Raw genomic sequence first — 23,193 nt, forward strand, 5'->3', positions numbered from 1 at the left:
GGAGGGAGTGAACAGAAGTTGAAATGGTCCTAATCTGTATTGAGGGGAGCAGAAGAAGTAGAAATAGTCCTGATCCACATGGGGTAGGGAAGATGGGTTCTAGTCCATATTAATGGATGGAGAATGCCGGGGCAAATGTTGTCTGTTTCTTTGTATTTGGCATCAGAGAGAAGAGCTGGTTCTGATTGGGCGTGGGGAGAGGCAGGAATCCTACTGTGATCGGAAGCCAAGCTGGGCCAAAGTAGGAGGTTTTTATGCCTGCGAGGTGGCAGAAGCTCTCTCTTTGATCTCACCTAGTATTTTCCAGAAAACTTTTCCTATAAACTTCCATCGCCATTCCAGTCACTGAATGTTCCAAAATCGGATTCCTAGAGCTGACTTGGCTGCAAAGTACGAACAGGGGTTTCTCCGGGTTAGTGAGTGCATAGGGCTGGTGCACGAGACCTCTTGTACATTTTCATTCATAGCATGTTTCTCCTTTCCATCTGTACTCTTCCAGTGCTCCACCATCCGCCTTCCCTCTGGGTGCCTGGAACCGGGGGTGACGCGGTTAACAGGCCTGGTCTGACTCCGCCCCGCCGGCAGCGGAATCCACCCTAAGCCTAGGACCCAGGCAGCCACCAGCTAGCTTCTCCCAGCGCCGCGAACTACAAGTCCCGCCACCCCTCGCGCTCGCCCTCCCTCCTCTCCCGCGGCCCCCTCCCGCGTCGCCTGTGGGTCGGCCATGAGTGCCTCCCATTGGTCTCCCCGCCCTGTCAGTCACTTGAGAGCATGGAGGGGCGGGGCGGAGGTGGAGATCCGGATCCGGAGCGGCTGAAAGGCGGAAGTGGAGGCCGGAGCCTGGGACACCGCCGGGGGGGAGAGGAGCGGAGTCTGTCCGAGCCCCGGCCCCAAGTAACGCCGCCGCCCCGGAGCCGCGGTGAGTGTGCCTGTCCCAGAACTATTGTCTCACCCGCGTTGAAGCCTCTCCCGGGCACCGCTTCCTCCCGCCCAACCCCAGCTTAAGGGGATACTGACCCCTCCCCCGACCCGTAGCCCCTTCTTAAGGGGCTCTCCAGGCGTCGGGCCAAAAGGGGAGCCCTTCTTTACTTCGCTTACCTGTCCTTCGCGTGGGCCTTAGGGAAATCTTTGCGGTTCTCCTCTGGCCTGTCCAGTTCAGTTATGGGAGAGAGGGACCTTAAGTTCCGCTCCCCCTGCTCCGAAAACTGGAGGGTCCTTGCCAGATATGAAGGAACCTGTCTCCCTTCTCTTTTAGAGGCAGCAGAAAGTGCTGTCTGTCGTCGTTTTCTTTCCCCGTGTCCCCCCAAAGAACAGTTGTCTCAGCCCTGGAAGAATTTTATCTTGATTTCCTTTAGGCAGCCGGGGGGGGTGGGTGGGGTGGGGTGTGGAGGGGGTGGTCTGAGTGAGTGAGACCGGACCACACTCACAGAAGTATGTTGCGTTCCCACTGCTCCTTTCTTCCTCAAGCCAGAGTGAGCCAACCAGGACCTTAGCAGAGTTTGAATTCTGGGTCACTAATTAGGAATGAACTGTCTTCTGATTTTACTCCCTGGGACCCCAGCCCTGTCCTCTGGTTATGTTGTTCTCTGGGTATTTCTCTCTTTTCCTGCCTCTGAAGAATTTAGCTGAGCTTTGCTCAATCCTAGTACAGATCACAGATCAGGGTGGATCTGCCCATTCATTATCTTCTCTCTCCCTTCCTCCTACCTCCTTGCTCCAGGCTCAGCCCTGTCTTCCCAGAGCATGTGAGTGGTTTCCAAGCTGCCTCAGAGGGACTGCTCCTCCTGGGACTGCTGTCTGCTGATCTATAGGCAAGAGAATAAGACTAAACATGAGGAGTCTGGAATTGAGGGTCCATCTCTTTGCCATTCTCACCTCCCCCCAACACACATAGACTACTCAGTGCAACAGGTCTGTGCCACTCCAAGGTCTCTCTCTAATCCCTTTTGGGCTTGGACTTATTACAGAGGAGTAAGTTGAGATGACAGTGGCAGCTTTAGACTCTTAATGCACCAATTTTTGTAGCCAAAGGACTTCTCATATATGCTAGAAACTGCTGATTCCCCCAACTATGTATCGTATTGCTATATGATCCTGTGTGTGAAATGACTGTGTCTCAAACCAAGCTGTAAGTTTCTTACATGACCAAAGTACAGACCAGAATACCTTAATGAGGGGTAGCCTTACTCTGAAGCCATGCCTGACCCTTGCTATTTACAGTGGAAGAAGGAAAGGAAAGCCAGTCAATCCTTAGGAATCGCTGTAGCTTGTCAGTAGCTGCCTTAACCATCCTTGGATACTACTTAAAAAGCTAAAGTTTTTTCCTTGACCGTTTTGACTATTTCTGGCTAGTTGCAAATGTCTAATTCTTATAATATTTGGAGCTTGACCTGTGATGCACGTATTTTTCTTTTTACTAGACAAACCATTTCTTATTAGGGTCAATAGTTGGGTTACAATCTCTATATTCTTGTGGCCTCACTAGAGACTCCCTCCATCAGCCTAGTTTCTCTGATCTAGTCAGCATGTGCCTCTCAGAGAGAGGGGCAGAGAGACTCTGCTAAACTTACCTCATCAGGAATGGAGCTCTTCAAGAGTCCTCAGACTCTGAAACAGGTTTTAGAAGGAGAAACTCTCCCTTTGAGAGAGACTAGAGCTCTGGGTGGTTATGCAGCCGCCTCTGGCATTCAGAATTTGTAGAATCTCAATAGATCTGACACTGTTTTGCAGGAGGAGGCAGGCTCTGGTGGGATAGAAGCCCCTCCCTCCTTTCTGAGGCTGCTTCTCTCTTCCCCTCTTGCCTCTCACATCTAGCTGGCCTTTTTCTGCCTTTGTGTTTGCTTATAGGGGGACTGTAACAATGAATATTTATAAATTACTGTGAAATTACAGAGTTCTTTTCACATACATTGCTCCTGAGTGACCTCGAGATAGGGGTGTGTGTGAGTGTCCTCACCTTAGAGATGATGCTCAAGGAACTTAAGTAGTTTGCCTAGACTGTATAGTTAGAAGTGGTTGTTGGGCCAGGGCTTGGGATCATATCTGACCCCATCTTTGCTAATAGCAGGCCCTCTTCCCATCTGGTCTGCTTGTTAAATGAATGAACACGCAGGGTGAGCAAGCAGGGGCACAAGTGCATACTCTTTACCTTTAGCCTTCCTCATCACTGGCATTCTTCATTTGCTTCCATTTTCCTCCCCTACCTTTATTCCATCCTCCTGTCCTCTTTCTTGAACCTCTTCTGCTCTGCCTCTGGAGGGCATGACTGTTAGGAGTCCCAAGCCAGTACCCTTCAGGGCCCAAGAGTTTCCTGATGTCTGCATGCTTTTATTAATTTCCTGGGATCGTGAGTGAAAGTCATGATGGCTAGAAAATGAAAGTAAAAGTGAATGGACCCCAGGGTCCCACTGGGCAAGGCTGAGGACTAGGGAACCAGCAGAGCTGGCCTGAGATTGGTCCTCTGATTTCCCTTTGGTGCTGCCTACTGTTTGCTCCTCTCACTAGAATTTACATGGAAATAGAGTAAGGTCACAAATTTAAATTCATCCCCACCAAACAAATACTTCTTAAAACTTCCTTCCTGTAACTTTTTCCTAGTCAACAGAGGTGGTATGGTGGTGTGAAAGGTGCTAGAGCTTAGGAGTTGGCCAGAACTGAATTCTCATCCTGACTCCCCTGCTTACCAGTTGTGTGACCTTAGGCTTGTTTCTTGACCTCATTGAGCCTGTTTCTTCCAATAAGATGGGAATACTAAATATCTTGCAAAATTGGAAACAAAGGGTAAGGGCTGGGGTTGTGGCTCAGTGGTAGAGCACTTGCCTAGCATGTACAAGGCGCTGGGTTCGATCCTCAGCACCACATAAATGTAAAATAAAAATATTGTGACCACCTAAAGCTAAAAAATAAATATTAAAAAAAAAAAGAAGACAAAGGGTAAATGAGCTAGTCCAGTGCTAGATGTGGAACAGATGCTCCCAAAATAGCAGTTGCCTCTGGCAGGTAGCTGGGATTTTGAAGGTGCATAGTAACTCATCCCTAGAATTCTGATTTAATACTAGTACCAAATGTCTGCTATTATGGTTAGGACTTTGCTTGATAGTTTCACATATTGTCTCCTTATGTAGATATTGAATAGAACTAATGTGGGTTGTGTTCCCATTTTCCAGAAGAGAATGCTAAGGCAATCATTGCACTTTTCTCACTGGGATTCTCAGACCTCCTGAGGTCACCCGCTGTGAATGCCCAGAGGCACTGACTAGATAAGGTTTTGCATCTTTTAGAAACTTCAGTCTTAAGTTATAAGCATTTTCATATTAAAGCAGTCCTGGATCTATTCTAGATTGGAATGCAAAGTTTGCATAAATTTAAGCTAAAATAGGAAACTTGAAGACAATATTTTGGAAGTAGCAGGTTGCTTGGGTTTGATTCTCAAATTCCTGAGATTTGTATTTCTCCTCCCCTGGCTCCAGTCAGGGCACTTCTGTTGGAGCTGCTTGAGAAGCAGTGCTTGAGGTAGGATGTCCCCAAATTCAAGTGATAATGCTTCCAAGAACTTTGGCAGAAGAGAATTGGAATATTTTTTGAAGGAGTCCTCTACATTTATAGCCTGGCAGTATAAGAAACTTATTTTCAGAGTAAATAGTCCCATCTCCTATATGCAGAGACAATAATACAAATTAAAGCTAAACTAAGCTTTGCTACTGTGTGTCAGTCACTCTTCTGGGCCTTAAGCATACACATTTTATCCTCATAACAACCCCAGGAAGTAGGATGTTTTTTTTATCCCCACCTTACAGTGGAGAACTACTGGGTAAGTAACAGAGGTAGGATTAGAATTGAGTGTATACTTAGATCACTATGCAACACAGCCTCTCCTTGCCAAATTTCTGGGCTGAATGTATACTGTTTCCTTTGGTTGGAAAGCTCTTGTCCATCTCATCTGCCTGGAAGCTGCTTCTCTCCATTTTATTCTCAAAGCTCAGCTTGCCTATGACTTCCTTAGTGAAGTTCTCCCAAGTCCCAAGGAGGTAAGGGCTTTTCTCCTCCATGGACTTTCTTTTTACTACTGTCTCCTGCTTCTGTTACCTCCTTTTATGGTGTGTAACCCTTTAAGGGCACAGATCTACTTTATCTTGGTGTGGCCAGTATCCAGCATGGTACTCTGCATAGTAGACCCCCTATGGAGTCATTAAAAGGAAGGGCAGACATCCAAACCTGCCCTTGAGGCACATGCCTGCCCACTTCCTTCATCACACTCTTCGTGATCTCACTTAACTTGGATGTGGTGAACCTGGGATCCAGATTTACATTCATCTGATTCTCAGCTTGAACTTCATCTTTATTCCGTTCTCCAGAATGTTGCTCACGGATGTTCAGAGAATAAACAGGTAAAAAAGGATTATCAGGACAGATGATGGGGGTTGGGCATGTCACAAACCAAATTTCCAGAGGGTAGAGCTCTCCAAATTTCCATTTCCGGTGTAGGGTTTAAATAGGAGAGGGTGGGTGTGGCTCTGGGTCTGGTAGCAGCACAGAACATAGTGTACTTCTGCAGTTGTGTGTGGTGAGGCAGCACCGACCCAGGCCATCACTTAGCAAAGCTTGGTGCAAGTGAATTTCACTCTTGTCCACAGGTGCTATTCTGCATGTCTACACTGAGCTTAAGACCACAGGCTGGTCTTAAGCAAGTGGTGGCAGGACTGGGAGTGTAGCTTGGTGGTAGGGTGCTTGACTAGTCTGTGTGAGGCCTTAGATACTATACCTAGCATTGCAAAAAGAAAAGAGTGGTGGTAGCAGTAGGTGGTGAGAGCAGCTTCCCTTGAGTATTCCATGGGTGTGGCCTTTGGACTCCACACTCCTAAGCCTGTGGTGTTTGGTGTAATCCTTTGCTCACTTCTAGTTCCCATCAACCCTGCTTTCTGCACATCCCTTTTACCCCTCCCCTTTGTCAAATTAACTCATCTTTAGGAATATGTGTTTTTGATAACTGCTATCCTTGGATATCATTTTGTCACAAGATAAGCCACCACCCCTTTTTTTGTTTGGTTTGGTTTCCCAGCAGGGGGAACTGAACCTAGGGGCACACAACCACTGAGTCCCCCAAAATAAAAATATTTTGAGGTAGGATCTTGTAGAGTTGCCCAGACTATCCTGGAACTTGCGATCCTCCTGCCTCAGGCTCCTTAATAACTGGAATCAGGTGTGCACCACCATCCCTTTTAAATAAATAAATAAATAAACTTTTTCTTTCAGAATAGTTGTAGATGTTAGAAAGATAGTGCAGAGTTTTCTCACAAACCCCACATGCAGTTTCCCATTATTAGTATCTTGCATTAGCTCTGTACATTAAAGTCCATGTTTCATCTGGATCTTAGTTTTTATCTGTTGTCCTTTTTCTGTTCTAGGAGCCCACACTGCATTTAGTTGTTATATCTCCTTAAGCTTCCCTAAGCTGATAGTTTCTCAAAAGTTCCTTGTTTTTATGACCTTGGTAGTGTTAAGGAGTACTGGTCAGGTATCTTGTAGAATGTCTCATGATTGGGATTTGTCTGATGTTTTCCTTATGATTGGACTGGGGTGGTTAGGAGTGTTTGGGAAAAGACTTTAGACCTAAAGTGCCATTTTCATCACCATCCCATCAAGGGCACATAGTCAATGTGACTTATCATGGTCTAGGTCAGCCTTGATCACTTTGGCTGAGGTGATGTTTGTCAGGTTTCTTCCCTGTATTCACTGTAAAGTTAGCCCCTTCGCATCCTGCTGTATTTTTTGGAAGGACATCAGTACTTGTAGCCCATGCTTAAGGAGAGGGGAATTAAGCCCTCCTCCTTATGGGCGGAGTAACTACATGAATTATTAAATTCTTCTACACAAGAACTGTCTATTCTCCTTCATTTATTTTTTCAATTATTTATATATCAGTATTGATTCACAGATACTTATTTTACACTTTGATTTATAATACAATCCTGCTTTCTTTTATTGCTCACATTGTTCCAGCTTTGACCAATAGTTGTACTTCTAGCTGCCTTTAACCTACTCTATCACTGTGAGGTTTTTTGTTTTTGTTTTTTCAGTATTTCCTTACTTTTTGGTATTATAAGATTCTCTTTGTGCATTTCCTGCCCCAGCCCTAGAATCAATCAGCTGACTTTCCAAGGCCATTACCTTTTTAGTGAACAGTTTCTCTAGTTTGCTGATATAGAATTATGTGAATGGGTTCAAGTTGTTCCTTCTTGTGATGGTTAGTCATAGTCACTGGAGACTCCAGAGTCTGGTAAGGTAGAAAGGTACCTGGGAATACTGTGAGAATCAACTCCAGTCCTGGAAGTTGGTCCCTCCAGCAGGCTGTTGCTCCTCTGCTCACATATTTCCTTCTCCTTGTACCCCAGTCTGATGCTGCATCTGATCCAAAAATGGTCAGATTTGGTATTTACTTTGGAGTTTACTATCCAGTTAGGAAGAGAACGTGTGAGGATATATAATCATTCTCTATTTCAAGTGCTAAGCTCTCCAGTCAAACCTTCCTACATTCTAGGTCTGAGATTCCATGTGAAATTCCACATATTCTAGACCCTTTTGCTGCCATTCAAAAACAGACCTCCCCTTTGGGAGGGTTTGTGCAGTGTTGTGGCTCCAGGAAGGCTCAGGGCAGGCTGTCACTTTGAGCTGTGATCCTGAATCATTGAATAGCTTAAATCCTTCTGTTGTACTGTCACCCTCTGAAGATGTGTAACTTGAGCTTACTGGAACACTAACTCCAGATCTTAACAGGAGTTGGTTTACAAGCCTCTTGCCTTCTATTCATAGCTGTGTGTGTGTCCCCTTCAGGTGGCTCTGTCAGAAGCGTCCCAGGCATGGAGGAGGGTGTGGGTGGTCTCCCTCACCCTGGCTGTTCTCCTAGTCATCAAATTGCTCTGTGAGCTGCTCAGAGTGCTGTGGTGATGAATGACGCCAATTTCCAAACCTCGAGCGTTTTCAGCCTGGTTTTTAAAAGGAACTCTGGTTTCTTCGTCAGCTGCCCTATTCTTCTCCCCCCTTCCCCCCCCTGCAACTGAACTACTTCTTCCTTTTCCTGAAAGAGGCTTTGAGATGGAAGGAAGGGCACTGGGGCTCAAGATGCTTTGTGTGGTGGTTCCCCCCCGCTTTTTTTAAAGGAGGTTATGATTTGCCTGGTTGGGGGCTTCAACTCAGTACTGATTTGTCAAGTGATGGTGGTTCCTTCCTCTCTTCTTGTGGCCTTGGGGGTGTATCCAGAGAATTCAAGATTGAGTTGTTGACAGGACACTGGATCTTCTAGAAAACTGGTGAAAGACGTCCTATTCCGCATTCTCTTCAAAGGAGGACCACTGAAGAATGGGGTCCAGGGAAACTGGAGGTGAAAGGAATGTGGAAGGATGTCTGAACATGAGTATGGAGATATCTACTTGCTTCACAGGACTGGGAGGCAGGGTTGCCCCTGGCCGGCAAGCATTACTGAGTGCTGCTGTAGTCCTCTCTGCTAAGAGCCTCTCGTGCACCATCTTCCCGGCAACCCTGGGAGGTCAGGGTGCTGGTCTCTCCATTTTTTAGGTGCTTTCAGTGACACAACACAAGACCAGCCTGGTGGCTTCAGCACTTGAGATGAAGTTTGTCTGACGATACTCTTTTTTTTTTTTTTTTTTAAAGAGGAGAGAGAGAGAGAGAGAGAGAGAATTTATTTTTTAATATTTATTTTTTAGTTCTCAGCGGACACAACATCTTTGTTGGTATGTGGTGCTGAGGATCAAACCCAGGCCGCACGCATGCCAGGCGAGCGCGCTACCGCTTGAGCCACATCCCCAGCCCCTCTGACGATACTCTTAACCCCTGTGTGTCAGGGCCTGAGAAGTTGTGCAAGAGTAAGTGAGGCATCTCCTCAGCTGACCTGTGGCTCCCTTGGAGGGTCCAAGTTGGCAAATGGACATGTATGTAAGCCCTCAGCTGCCCCCTCTACTCTACCCAGGCCTCCCTGTATCACCTGCTCAGTTCACCATGTTTATGAGCAGCCACCATGTGTCAGGCTTGATGTTATTTTCTGTTAAAACAAGAAAAACCCATAGTCCAGCCTCTGGGGATTTTGTTTTGTGGGTCCTTTTCATGCAATAATACCCTTAGGTTCTTTTGCCTTCTCACTTTCAACCCAAGTTCTCCCAGCTTTGATCACCTACAGGAGTCTTATGAAAATTTGGGGCCATGGGAGCAGAAGTGTGATTCATTCATCAAATCTTGTTTAGACCCATTCAATGCCTGATTTTTTTTTTTTTTTACCTGGCACCATTTCTACATTTTGTTCAGCCAAAATTAAGAAAGAAGAGTATGTCAGAAATAATGTTCTTTGGTGTCCAGGCTTCTGAGAGCAGCCATTGTCCCTCTGATCTCAGAACTTTTTGACCTTGTTAGCTGGGCAGCCTCTGACCACAGTGTGTGTGGTGTCTGAGCAAGAGAAATTTGGCTTGCTGGGATCTGATACCTGATTCTTTTTCCTTGCTTTCCTCTCAAACACTACCTCAGCTCTCTGTGGAGGAGCTCAGGGTGAAACAAAGAGGGCAGTGATTTAATTAAGCAAGCTTGCTTTTCTTGTTTATTGTTTGTAAAGACAGGAATGGTTTATGAGAGGTGTCAGTTGTTGGTGTGAGTGGCTGCGGGAACAGGTGCTGCCAGTGACCCTGGCTTTCAGCAAAGGTTCTTGGAGTCCTCCTGGGCCTGGGGTGCCAGCAATAGTGGCAGCTGTCCTGTTGACACTCCTGGCCCTTGCAGAGGCCCTCCCAAGACAGGGGAAGACAAGCTGTGCACTGAGGAGATTCCAATTAGGAATGTCCCAAGTAGTGACCGCACAAGCAAAACAGATACAAGTTCGTTGTGAGAATTGTGGATCAGCAGGAATCCCACATCCATCCTGATGGGCATCTAGGTGATGCATTGTCCATCCTGGGACAACAGCAAGTGTGTGTTGGAGCCAGGGAAGCGCCTTGGCCCATTTTCTTAGCATCTCATCTGGCACTGGCAGGGGAAGAGCTAGCTGGCAGAGTACAGTTACCGTGCAGCTGCAGTCCCATTCTCCCCACCCCCGCCCCGTGCCCTGTGCCTGGACATGTGTGGACATTGTGCTGTGGAAAGTACCACATTTCAAGTTGAGCTTGTGTTTGGGGCAGAGAATCTACCACAGCCAGACTGTCTAAGGTGTGCAGAGTTGGAGACCTCATTAGGGAGAATTATCTCAGGAATGTCTCAGAAATCAGTAGGTAGGACAAATGATCCTTGACTGGTACAGCTGTGATGGTCGCCTGCCTGTCAGACTGCTTTGCTGTACTGCCATCCAAGCCTCTGGATCTTCTGCTGATCTACAGTGCCCATGACTGAGGATCATCGAGCTGCCCATGAACCATGGGGCCCTTCCTAGGCAGTATGGGCAGACCACACTGACCAAGCCTCGTCAGCACATGCATGAGAGGGAGCAGGCACTGGAGGTTTCCATCCTCGCCTGAAAGTTACCGCTGACTCTGCCTCTCTGGGCCTCTCCAGGGAACCCAGCTGCTGTGTTCAGCTGAGAAAGCAGCTTGGAGATCAAGAAAGGATTTCTTGGAGTTCTTGCTAGAGCAGGAAGCTGGGGGTTCTGCCTCAGGGGGGGTTTCTACCTAACTCAGCTTAGGATCTGTCTGGAGAGATCCAACATGCCTTTTACACTAGGAAAAGGGCTATGAGAGCTGGCTGTACTCCATCCTGGCTAATTCCTGGCAAAGCTCCAGGTTCATTCTAGACATTTGGTGATGTGTTTCCAGGGTTTACGCCCCTTGGTACCCCTGCACACTGGCCCCTTTTGCTGGTGTTGGAGGAATTTGGGGTCTGGGCTGGGCCTCTCCAGAACTCCCGGGGGCCTCACTGTGATGTGGAAGTCTAGACACTCAGCCTCAGAAGTCTTATCATTAAAAGGGGAATGAATTGGGGGCGGAGGTTGTAGCTCAGTGGTAAAGTGCTTGCCTCACATGTGTGAGGCACTAGGTTTGAGCCTCAGCACCATATATAAATAAATATAGGTATTGTGTCCATCCACAACTTAAAAAAAAAAAAATTTAAAACGTAGGGGTGGAATGAATTGGAACTAATCCCAGTTAAGGGAGTTGAGTAGGCTGGGGGGAGGTTCAAGAGCCTGTCCTAGTTGTAGGGGACCCAACTCACCTTTAGTGTCCCTTCTTGAGTGTTACTTCCCTTTCCCCAGAAAGAGTCCTTCTGTGGCTTTGTAAAGGCAGCACCCCTTTCTTCTCTTGCTGCCTCTTCCCCTGAGCCTACTGCTTACTGGTGTGAGGAGTGAGTCCCAGCTCCCATTAGAGTCCTCGCTGGATCTCATCATGGGCTGTTAAACCTCTGGCCTCCGGAACCAAACTTCTGCTACACTCTCCAGGTGAAATGCAGGCCCTATGTGTAGCAGTGCCACAGTCATGCTTATGCAGGAGGGTGCCACTGTCTTTGATTCTACCCCTTTAGCCCCTAAACCTTTTTCTCTTCTGCAGATACTCTTGACTGGAGGGGGAGCAGAAAGCATCACAATGTAACCTCTTTCTCCTCCTTGAAAAAGACAATAAATATTAGCACTTTTTTGTTTTGTTTTCAGGAAATAATTGTAAAATTCTTCAACCCACAGTTAAGTCCAAAAATATATATGCAATAATCATATTTTTATGGTGATCCCATTATCTTGTCCATTACTTTTAACATTTGAGTACCTTTGTTCTCTTTGGGTCATCTAATTTAGGCATCATCTTTTTTATTATCTTTAATATTATTCTATATCTTTTCATACTAAAGAGGAAGCAGAAAATATATTATATGCAGGGAAGCTAGAATAGATTAGTATCAATTCTAAGCTTTAATTTTTATTGTTATATGCAAAATTCTATACCATTAGCATTTTTTAACCTCTTATTAACATGTAGCTTACATATATACAATTTAAGTTCACTTTTCTTTTTTTCCCAGTACTGGGAATTGAACCTAAGAGCATTCTACCTCTGAAATACATCCCCAGCCCTTTTATTTAATTTTTAATTTTGATACAGGGTCTAGTGTGGATAAGTTGCTGAGGCTGGCCTTGAACTTGCAATCCTCCTGCCTCAGCCTCTTGAGTAGCTGAAATTACAGGTGTAGGCCACTGCAGCTCAGCCAAGAATTTACAGATCTTAAGTGTACAGCTTGATGGATTTTTGCATTTGTTTGCATCCTCTAAAGTCAAGATACAGAACCTTTCCATTCATCAGAATGGATTTTTTTGTTTTATTTGTTTTTAGTTTGATAGAAATGCGTGTTTCACTGTTAGAAGCAGTATTTTACGAAATATCCATAGAAAGTCAAATTCCCGGGCTGAGGATGTGGCTCAAGCGGTAGCGCACTCACCTGGCATGCGTGCAACCTGGGTTCCATCCTCAGCACCACATACCAACAAAGATGTTGTGTCCGCTGAGAACTGAAAAATAAATATTAAAAATTCTCTCTCTCTCTCTCTCCTCTCTCACTCTCTCTTTAAAAAAAATAATCTTTAAAAAAAAAAAGAAAGTCAAATTCCCATCTACTAAGATTTAATTCTTAGTAGATGTAGTAATAGACATTGTTAATGTTCTTGGGGGCTTTGTCTGTATTTCTGATAGGGGAGCCTTGCCTGAGTTATGAATCTTGGGCTTGGGCTCTGCCACCAACTGGCTGTGTGACCCTGATTATGTCACCTTGCCTCACTTTCATTTCCTTTTCTGTAATTGGCAAGGATAGGATTAGGTCTTTAAGACCCTTTTGAGCTCCTTCAACCAATGAGTCAAAGCTAGTTAATTAGCCGGTAGTCTAATACTCTTACCACTTGTTGGAACCTTACCCTCAGCCTAATACTATGCTAAACACTATGTGTTGTTTCATTTAACCTTTACAACAACCTAGTGCAATTAGTATTAAATAATATCATTTTGTCGATAAGAAGCCATCCCTTGTGTGACTTGGCCAGGGTCACGCAAATGAGCAACCATGAAGCCAGGACTTGAAACAAATAGGTGCAGCCTCCCAAGTATCCTGCTGGTTGGGTGTGTGGATACCTAAGATGGCTTCTGTTGCCTCAGAGTTTTCTTACCTTTGAGTCTGACCAGCTAGAAGCCAGGGTCGTCCTACTGGGAGGCTCTCCTCTCTTTCTGTGTGCCGGCAGTGGTGGTATTCCTTTGCATGGAAGAGCTGTGGTCTTGAGTCTATAGGTCAGTGATCTTCAGCTAATCTGAGCCTCTGGAGCATTTGCAGAACCTTGGCTCCATTTAGTTTCCTTTTAATATTGCCTTTGAACCTCTCTGCCTCTCCCTCTATATCCTGTGTTTCCTTCTCTTTAAACTAACAAGTTTGCTTCTGCTATGGCCTTCTCTAGCTCCATGTTACCTGTTAAATATTTTCAGGAATGCTTTTTCCTGGAGGAAAGTATAGCTGAAGTTGCTGACAAGAATGACCTCCAGGGGGCCCTGGGTGGGTCACTGGTTCTCAAGCTACCCCCAGCTAACCTTGAGAGAGTCTCCACCCACCCTCTGGTCAACAGTCTGTTTTCCCTAATCAGTTCACTATCCAGGCAGTGCTGGGTTTCTGAGTTAGAGGAAGTCTCTTAAGCAAACAGGAAGCACAAGAGACACCCATTAGCTGGAATTGCTCACCCTTTTACCAGGAAGGATAAAAAGTATGTAGTGGTAGGGCTGGGGCTCAGCAGTATCGCACTTGCCTGGCATGTGTGAGTCATTGGGTTCGATTCTCAGCACCACATATAAATAAATAAAATAAAAGGTCTATCAACAACTAAAAAGAGGACTGGGGTTGTGGCTCAGTGGTAAAACCCTTGCCTAGCAAGTGCAAGGCCCTGGGTTCGATCCTCAGCACCAATAAAGATAAATAAAGTATTGTGTCCAACTACAACTCATAAATATTTTTTAAAAAAACAACTAAAAGATATTTTAAAAATAGTGGGTGACTTCATAGATTATGGAAAGGTGAAAATTTATTTTTATCTTTTTAGTACTGGGATTGAACTCAGGGGTTCTCAACCACTGAGCCATATCCTCAGCCCCTTTTTAAATATTTTATTTAGAAACAGGGTCTGGCTAAGTTTCTGAGACTGGCTTTGAATTCCAGATCTTCCTGCCTCAGGCTCCCCAGCTGCTGGGATTACATGTATGCTGCACTGTGCTTCCGCAAAAGGTGATTATTTCTAATGGAGACTGGGGATGGGTGACTTTCCAGCAGTATCTGGTGTCTTAAAGACTTCATTGTTGAGTGAAATCAAGACCCCACCCCAATCTGTTGCCATGTATTGTCCTTGACACTGATCAGAGTGCCTTTCTATCCTGGATTACATATTTCTTTATCAAAGCTCTCAATACTTAAATCAGCTACTTAAGATCACTTGGGGAACTTATTTTAAAAACATCGAGTTCTTGCCAGGCTTGGTGTAATTCCAGTAACTCGGAGAGCTGAGGCAGGAGGATCTCAAAAAATAAAAAGGTCTGGGGTTGTAGCTCAGTAGTAAAGTGCCCCTCGATTAAGCCCCAAGAATGAATGGATGAGCCAGGTGTGGCACATGCCTATAATCCCAGCCGCTTGGGAGGCTAAGGCAGGAGGATCTTGAGTTCAAAGCCAGCCTCAGCATTTCAGCGAGGCCCTGAATAACTCAGGGAAACCCTATCTCTAAATAAAATACAAAAAAGGCTAGGAATATATGTTCCTCAGTGGTTAAGCACTCCTGGGTTCAATACCTGGTATCCATCTCCCTACCCAAAAAATGGGTGGATAGATGAAAGAAAGAAAGTTTAGTTGGCCAGTGTTTTTTTCTGAACACTCTGGGTGATTCTGATGAAAAAAGTTTAAAAAGCACTGATCAAAGTACTTCTAGTGTCCAAAGTACAGAAAACTCCAGAGCATGGAAGAACAATGTCCTACTATTTCTTCTTTTCTTTCTCTAGTCACTCTCATCCCCAGAGCGGCCTGTGCATAGAACCAGTGTTTAGGAGTTCATATCCCTTCTGCCCTCTCACATGCACCATTGGAAAAGACACCCTGAATAGGGTACCCCTAATTCCTTGCATCTGTCGCTTTTCTTGCGGAAGATGTGAGAATGGGACTGGTGCCCATTCTCAGTGGCTGCTGAACCAACCAGGATTCTCTTTGGAGGGTAGGGAAGTGGGGCACAACAAGGAGAGTCTTGCTGTAGGCCTGACGCTCAGTTGCTACCATTATACTTGGAGGAGGGGAGAGATCTTTGGCCCCTTCTGTGTCTTATAGGTAACTTTGACTATGCCTTTAGGTCTTTAGGAGAATTTGACTTTTGACTCTAAGACTTCTTTTACTATGTCATTTTAAAAAACTGCTTTAAAACTTGAGTTGTGGGGCTGGGGATGTGGCTCAAGCGGTAGCGCGCTCGCCTGGCATGCGTGCGGCCCGGGTTCGATCCTCAGCACCACATACCAACAAAGATGTTGTGTCCACCGAGAACTAAGAAATAAATATTTAAAAAATTTCTCTCTCTCTCTCTCTCTCTCTTCTCTCAGTCTCTCTTTAAAAAAAATAAATAAATAAATAAAAAATAAAATAAAACTTGAGTTGTAACAATAGGTAATTTTTACCATGAGTTCAAAAGCAAAGATTTCTATTCTTGGGAGGCAGGACAGCTCAGTATGTGAGTATGAATTCCTTCACCTTTGCTACCTGGCAGAGAAATGTCTTCAGTTTCCCAATCTTGGGAAAGAAGGGCTAAGGCTTCCTGGGGCCTTGGGTCTGACCTTCACCTGACTTAATCACCCTCATATCTCCAGGTCCCCATTGGCAAAGTCATCTTCCTTAGTGCTTTATTGTCTAAGAAGGTTGGACACCGCTGCTCATGTGATCAGTAAGTGGGGCCAGGAAAACCATGAGGCAGCAGACTGTAAAAAAATGCTAGGTCTGCCAAGTGTGGTGGCTTATGCCTGTAATCCCATGGGACCTGGGAGGCTGAGGCAGGAGGATTACCAGTTTGAGGCAAGAATTTAGCAAGACCCTCAGCAATTCAGCAAGAGTGTCTCAAAAAATAATTAAGGACTGGGTATATAGCTTAGTGATAAAGCGCCCCTGGGCTCAATCCCCATCAATCCCCAGTACCCGTCCCCAACCACCAAAAAATTTAAAAAGGGCGTACTCAGGTGTCTCTGGAAGGCAGGATCAGTGTGAGCAGGAAGAACATGTCAACAGTCAGTTTAAGGCAGATGGAGCCTTCTTGGTTAACTAGGGAGGCCTGTGTCTGTTAACCAATAGTCTTAGAGAAAGTATTATAATTGATCATGTCAATGTTATTAGCTGCTGATGATTCAACAATACATGTACAAGACTCTCGGTAGATGCTTTCATTAACCCTTATCCTTGTCTTGTCACTAATAGCACTAGTGAGACTCAGGTCAAATGACTTCTACAAGGTGGCCCAGAAGTGGCAGGAGACAGTCACATCCTGTAGTGTGCAAAGCTAGTGCCTGTATCCATTGCTTAGTGCCAGTTGCTCTAACCCTTGCTGAGCTTCAGTGGCTCTTGAGAATAGTGGGCTCTCCAGGGACCAGATGTACAAATAGCTTTGTTATATAGACGAGGTTGAGAACCACTGCGTGAGACTTGCTTTTCTTTCCCTCAGGCTTGTTAAAAAATCACATTCTATCTGGACAGGTTTGGAAATGTGCTACCTCTGTTTTTCTCAGCTTGTAGGTGCTGGTTGCTCCCTAGCTGCTTTAGTTTTTTTTTAGAATTAGGGACTTAATTTCCTGTTTCCCTTGCCCCACTCCTTCATACCTGGTCTAGAACCCAGCCACATTACGTTGCCCAGATAGGACTATGTGTCATGAGCATGCATGGTAGTAACCAGCTGTTGCTATTGCTGTGTCTGACCTAGGATGTCTTCTCCCACTATTTGGGAGTACTCAGGGACTATAAAATCACTCTGATTGCCACCAAGCCAAACCTGGCTGGGCCAGCAAAACTACTGTCCCAAAAAGAGTCTCATTCACTCTGCAACCCAAAACCAGAACAGAGTGGAAGTTGCCTTCATTGTTTTTCCACAGAGGGAAGAATGGCGGGTGATAACAAATGAGTTTGTATGAGTAGCAACCCAAGTTTGCATTTAGGCTCTCTCACTTATATGCTGTGTGTGACCTTGAGCAGGGCATTTAGTATCTGAGTATCAAGTTATTTATCTAAAAAATAGGAGATCCTTTAAAGCTTAAAGGAGATAATAGTTGTGCAGTTATTCAGTAAATGTTATCTGTCTTTAAAAATGATTTCATTTATTAAGTGCTTCTTGAGTTCCTAGAACTTCTGTAAACCTGATGAAGAAGGTTTTCGAGGATTCAGAAAGCACAGACCTGCCTGGCTGTTGATTGGGGTGGAATGAGAAAGGATCTTATCTGTGATACATTTAAATGGCATTTCTGGTTACCAATTGAGCCCCCCCCATACTTCCTTCCTTGTACTTTTGGGGAAGATGTGGCCCCATTTTCAAAGCTCTTTACCTTTGGTACTGTTCAGAAAGGAAACTTGTTCCTGGTTAGTGAATCACTCTTCCTGAAGCTCACTTTTTAAATGAGTCGCTGGGAGAACTCCAATGTGGAAACGATTTGAGGCTGAAAAAAAGCCAGCCCTTTGCTATCAGCTGTTTGCACAGGCATAGATCATATGCTTCCCATGGAAATGTCCTTTTCATCCACACCTATCCCTTGACTCTAAGGGAATATGCTCCCCTTCCCAGGGGCAGGTCAGGGCTTTCCCTGACCCTTTCTCTCCTCTCTGGACTCCATTTTGCAAAGGGCATTTTATAAAAACTTTTGTAGGTCCAAACACTGAACCGAACTTAACAGCTACTCAGAGTTCTCATTTATAAAATATTTTCAGTGTGTTTGAGTACAAGTCTTCTAGAGACTTCTGGAGTTAGGTTTCTCATCTTTCTTTGCAGTTCCAAAGTTTATAAAAAGTTTGTGCCTCTGAAGCTATCACTCAAGAGTGATTGCTCACTGAGTGACTGTCAGGGCTAGAATACCAGCTGCTGACCTGTGGGAGCAGGTTTTGTTGTCCCTTGTTTGCCTCCACCCGTCTCGCCTTCCCCTTGTTCTTTCTGTGTGTCAACCCCTGCCTCTGCCAATAGAGAATGAAATTGAGGTCTCTATTTAAAAGGGAAAGCTGGCAGTTGGCTGCCAGCAGAGCATTGGCTTTGGTATGTTTTGTTTTCGTGTGTGTTTTGTTTTTTAATGTGTGTGAGACTCCTGGCCCATCAAGAATGAGAGGACTGGGGAAACAGGCTCTCAATGAGCAGGGGAAACATTGCTTTGATTCCAGTGCACAGAGGTTCATAGTCCACCTCAGACCGAGAGAATGGCTCATTCTGGAGAACATTGGCTGTTTTGATAACAACTTGCACTGTTAGGCCCTGGCCCTGCGTGCCCATCTGGTGGCTGAGCACCTTATGTGACACACTTTCTACCTACACTCCTTGTACCCTCCCTCATCTGCCTCACCATCTACTTGGCTCTGCACAGAGCAGGCTGTGGTCTTATTAACATCCCAAAGAGCTTGTAGACTTGAGTCATCCAGCTGCCATAGGTGGCCTAGTGAGGTGCTGTCCTGACTCTGGGCTGAAGGGCTGGGATTAATAGGAAGGGAGACAGCTGAATCATCAGGAAGGGCAGGAGAATGACCTGTAATTTAGGAAGGGCTCCCTAGTCTCAGAACTAACCCCATGCCTCTTATTTCTCCCCTGCAGTTGGAGGCCCCCTCCCCACTAAGTGCCTCCTTGCCTAGCACCAGCCCCCATCCGCACGCTCACTGGTACTACTTCGGCAGGACGGGCCATGGCGGGTCGGGGAGGAGCAGCACGGCCCAACGGACCAGCCGCTGGGAACAAGATTTGTCAGTTTAAGCTGGTTCTGCTAGGGGAGTCTGCAGTGGGCAAATCCAGTCTCGTCCTCCGCTTTGTCAAGGGACAATTCCATGAGTACCAGGAGAGCACAATTGGAGGTGAGTGGACACAGGGAAATGGGATACCTCAGAGAGGCCAAAGAAATACCTTGGCCTAGATAGGAGAATCTGACTCCACACAGAGACTAAATATGTCTGAGATTGCAGCACCTCTTTCTCATTAGCCCCTAGAATTGAATCTAGTAGCTGGACTCCATGTCATGACTAGTAGGAGTTACCTGGGTTCAGCTTCTTTTTTATTGTGTGGCCTTGGCTGAGCCTTTTCCACTGACCTGGACTCAGGGAAGGAAAAGCTAGCTCTGGATCTATAGGGTTCTTCTTACTAAAAGGAGCAATGTATCTGCCCTGGCCCCTCCTGCTTTCCAGATGGGAATGGCTGGTGAGTCAGCTGGTAATAGGTTGGCATTGCTGAAGTTGAAGTTTACCCTCTGTGGAGCCCAGTGCATATTGTTGATTCCCCATTGGTCAGTATTTAGGTTGCGAGTTAGGGTCTGGACTCAGCCTCTCACCTGAGTGGTCACTGTAAACTTGAAGCCAGGATCAGCCTTGGACTTGAGTCATCCTTTCTCTGCTCTCTTGGGTGGTAGGAGATTTCCAGGCAGCTGGAAACAAAATGAGCCATGTCAGCGGTCCTCCTGCTGCCCCTTCAACATTCATCCAGAGCTGGAAAGGGGGAAGTGGGGCGGTGCCCAAGGCCCTCAGTAGGTGGGGGAGGGCAGACATTGAAAACAGCTTTCTACACAGAGCTGTCTGGGATCCTGTGCTGTGTCCAGGCTATCTTTTCTAGCACTGAGTATCCTCCTTTGAAGCACATGCATAAGTGCTTCACGTTCCCCTGTTAGGTTCCCTGTGTTCCCTGAACATCAAGCCACAGGGTACTGAAATGGCTCTGGGTCCAAGCTGGGGGCAGTGGCTATCTGGAGTGTCTGGAAGTGCCCATCTCAACAGTTGGCTTCTGAGTACCAAAGCCTAGAAAATATGTAGGGGTAGCTTCTAACCCATCCTTGCCTGGTGACACTACCTTCTCTCTTACAGCGGCCTTCCTTACACAGACTGTCTGCTTGGACGACACAACAGTCAAGTTTGAGATCTGGGACACAGCTGGACAGGAGCGGTATCACAGCCTGGCCCCCATGTACTACCGGGGGGCCCAGGCTGCCATCGTGGTCTATGACATCACCAACACAGTAAAGATTTTCTCTTCTTCCTTGCCTTCATCTTTTTTTTTTCTTTTTAGTATTTTTTATTTTTAGTTGTTGATGGGCCTTTATTCATTCATTTATTTATATGCAGTGCTGAAAATCGAACCCAGTGCCTCACATATGCTAGGCAAGTGCTCTACCATTGAGCCACAACCCTAGCCCTGCCCTCATCTTGAAACCCCAGGAATTGGCTATAAATGCCCCCATTTCAGGCCTTTTGGCCCTCTGTTCTTGGGTGGGATGTGGGCAGATTTCCTCTGTTAATTAGGGACATCTCATCAGAATCTTTAGGGGTGGCATCTTAGATAACTTGGCTCTGCCAGCTTGAGCTTCACTCATGAGTGGCACTGGGCAGAATGCCTCCTCTGTCTCTGACATTTTGACCCTGTCTCCTCAGGATACATTTGCACGGGCCAAGAACTGGGTGAAGGAGTTACAGAGGCAGGCCAGCCCCAACATCGTCATTGCACTTGCGGGTAACAAGGCAGACCTGGCCAGCAAGAGAGCCGTGGAGTTCCAGGTGGGGAAATGACAGGACTTGGGGATGTGTGAGCCAGCTCCACCAGGCCTCCCTGGGTTGCTCAGGGGCTGTATAAAGGGCCACACAAGGACCTGCACGCAGCTTTCATCTCCTTTCCTCCATGGCTCAACCTTGGGCCTTGGAGGAACTGCCACCTGCCTCTCCCTTGTTCTTTTTCTTTGGTGATGGGTGTGTTTGTGAATGAGTGAAGCTTCTTATTTCATCTTAAGAACTGAGTTTCCTGATAAAGAAGTCCTCTTTTCATATAAAATGTGTACACAGTAAAATTTATACATTCACTCTCTTTTCTCCTTAGAAACTCAGCCTTTCTTCCCTGAAGTTCCCCAGTTTATCTTTCCAGAAATGTCCATATGTTTATGAATCTCTTTCTTTGCATAGATGGCAGTATGCTATACATACTGTGTTTTCTAATTTCTCTTTGGGCCAGGTCCTAATTGATGGGCTTCTAGGTAGTTTGTAATAACTTCTGGTAGTTTGTAATGACAAGTAGCATCCTCATACTTTGGTGCTTTTGCCCAAATGTGCAAGTGTATTTGTAAGATAACTTCCAGAAGTATGTCCAAGCCTGGTGATTTTGAAGGGCAAGAATGCAGAATGGACCTAGGGAAGCTAGAGTAAGGCATCTGCTTATACTGGTGAGCTACGATGCTGTGTGGAATAAGAGGGCCGGGAGTCTGGAGCAGAGACCTCAGGGCGAACCTGGAGCAGGGGAGCTTAGTCCTAAAAACCCTGCATTTGTCCAGTCAGTCTCTATTGTACGTAAAGACTGTGAACAGTGAACATTTTATCCGGGGCCCTGGCCCCTGCCAACATTTCCTTTCCATCCTCTTTCTGGCCTCTGTCGGGAATCAGGAAGCACAGGCCTATGCAGATGACAACAGTTTGCTGTTCATGGAGACATCAGCAAAGACTGCAATGAACGTGAATGAAATTTTCATGGCAATAGGTAAGTTGCCTCTTGTCCCCTTCCCACCATCACCAAAGGCATGTTGCTTATGTGCTATTCTCTAGTGGGTCTGTGGGGTCCCTTCAACAGAACTTGCACTTTTTTTTTTAACGTTCTGATAAACTCATTGTCTTTTCCATCTGACTCCCACACGTAAGAGAACTGAGCACTGTCTGAAGCCCGAGGCAAAGTTTGAACATTTTACTTCCTGACTCTTCACTTGCCACCCATTTCAGAGCCTGCCATTGCTGTCCTTTACCCCTTCTTAGGATTTTTTAGCTCACTTGACTCAGGAGTCATCCTGCCTGGGTTCATTCCTGGCTCTGCCACTAATGAGCTCTGTGGTGTTGGTATTTAACTTCTCTTATGCCTCAGTTTTCTGAAACACTCAAAATGTACTTGGTGACAGCAGTCCTCCATTTGTTAGCACTGATTAGTAGGTAAGGACCAGACTGCTCCAGTGCAGTTGGCAGAGAGTATTGGGGTGGCCCTACTGCTACATTTTCTCTCTCTCTCAAACAGCTAAGAAGCTTCCCAAGAACGAGCCTCAGAATGCAGCTGGTGCTCCAGGCGGGACCCGAGGGGTGAACCTCCAGGAGAGCAACCCAGCCAGCCGGAGCCAGTGCTGCAGCAACTGAGCCCCCCTTGCCTGCCACTGCCCCCACCTCCTCCGCCTGAATGACCCGACTGGAATCCACTCTAACCAATCGCACTTAACGACTCGGGCCACCACTGGGGGCAGGGGAGGGGTCCACCATGATTTCTCAGTATAACTTTGATCCTAGGCCGGAGGGAGTTATTCCACCTGCACCTTTCTGTACAAATACTAATTCAATTTTAAGTCTTAAGTCACTTTTTTAATATATATGATCTTCTGCTCTTCCCACTTCCCCCCTTTCTACTATACTCTCCCATTTGTCCTTTGCTGGTAGTAGCCACATGCTCCTGCCCCCCACCCCCTTGTCTGTGGGGTCGGAGCTTGGAACAGTTACCCCTCCCTTCCCTTCCCTTCCCTCTTGCTGAAGAGCAGCCTTAGCAAGAGCATCCACATCCTTACCTTGTTGGGAGTGGTCTTAGTCTGGGGTGGTGGGCAGGCCCTGGGCTGGGAAGGGGACAGGCAGCTCTGCCCTCAGCTGGCTGTCATCAGGCTGCAGCCTCCTTCCCACCCAACTCCCAGCTGGGAGAGAAAACGCAGCATTACCGCAGCATCATTGTGACAGCCATGCATCCATTGCCCATGACCCCTCCACCCTCGGTCACCTGACCTCTGGCTCTGAGCCCTGTTCTGACCAAATCACGATGATGAGTATTTGGGGGTGGGTGGGTAAGGGGGGGAGTGGGAGGGGATGGAACCAACTTTTTCTGTATTTTGTATTGTATGTTTTCTTCAACATGTAACCAATCAGTATCTTGTCAATATAGTCAGCCGATCGATCGACCTCACACTTGTCTTCCTCGTCTTTCTCTGGCAGTGTTTATCAGACCATGTCCTTTCTAGT

General features: G+C 46.2%; 1 protein-coding gene across 3 annotated transcripts; it reads left to right on the plus strand.

The window, feature by feature from the left end:
* Positions 1-778: 778 nt before the first annotated feature.
* On the plus strand, positions 779-23,137 carry Rab5c (RAB5C, member RAS oncogene family). 3 transcript variants are annotated; one of them, XM_078042023.1, is made up of 7 exons: positions 799-919; positions 1,721-1,911; positions 18,791-19,044; positions 20,041-20,192; positions 20,605-20,727; positions 21,601-21,694; positions 22,217-23,137. In XM_078042023.1, exons 3-7 carry the CDS (start codon positions 18,879-18,881, stop codon positions 22,330-22,332), a joined length of 651 nt encoding a protein of 216 aa, XP_077898149.1. In that variant the 5' UTR covers positions 799-919; positions 1,721-1,911; positions 18,791-18,878; the 3' UTR covers positions 22,333-23,137. The 3 variants fall into 3 exon arrangements, with proteins under 3 accessions (XP_005321928.1, XP_077898148.1, XP_077898149.1); XM_005321871.3 differs by lacking the exon at positions 1,721-1,911 and having other exon boundaries at positions 779-919; XM_078042022.1 differs by lacking the exon at positions 1,721-1,911 and having other exon boundaries at positions 790-919; positions 18,871-19,044.
* Positions 23,138-23,193: the final 56 nt, after the last annotated feature.

Source organism: Ictidomys tridecemlineatus, chromosome 3 (genome assembly GCF_052094955.1).
Source record: "Ictidomys tridecemlineatus isolate mIctTri1 chromosome 3, mIctTri1.hap1, whole genome shotgun sequence".
NCBI lineage: Eukaryota > Metazoa > Chordata > Mammalia > Rodentia > Sciuridae > Ictidomys > Ictidomys tridecemlineatus.

Bases quoted from the DNA above. Each gene is read 5' to 3' on its own strand.
- Rab5c (XM_005321871.3), top strand. From the start codon at position 18,879: ATGGCGGGTCGGGGAGGAGCAGCACGGCCCAACGGACCAGCCGCTGGG. The intron at 20,193-20,604 runs GTAAAGATTTTC...CTGTCTCCTCAG, and splicing joins TCTATGACATCACCAACACA to GATACATTTGCACGGGCCAA. The intron at 21,695-22,216 runs GTAAGTTGCCTC...TCTCTCAAACAG, and splicing joins TGAAATTTTCATGGCAATAG to CTAAGAAGCTTCCCAAGAAC.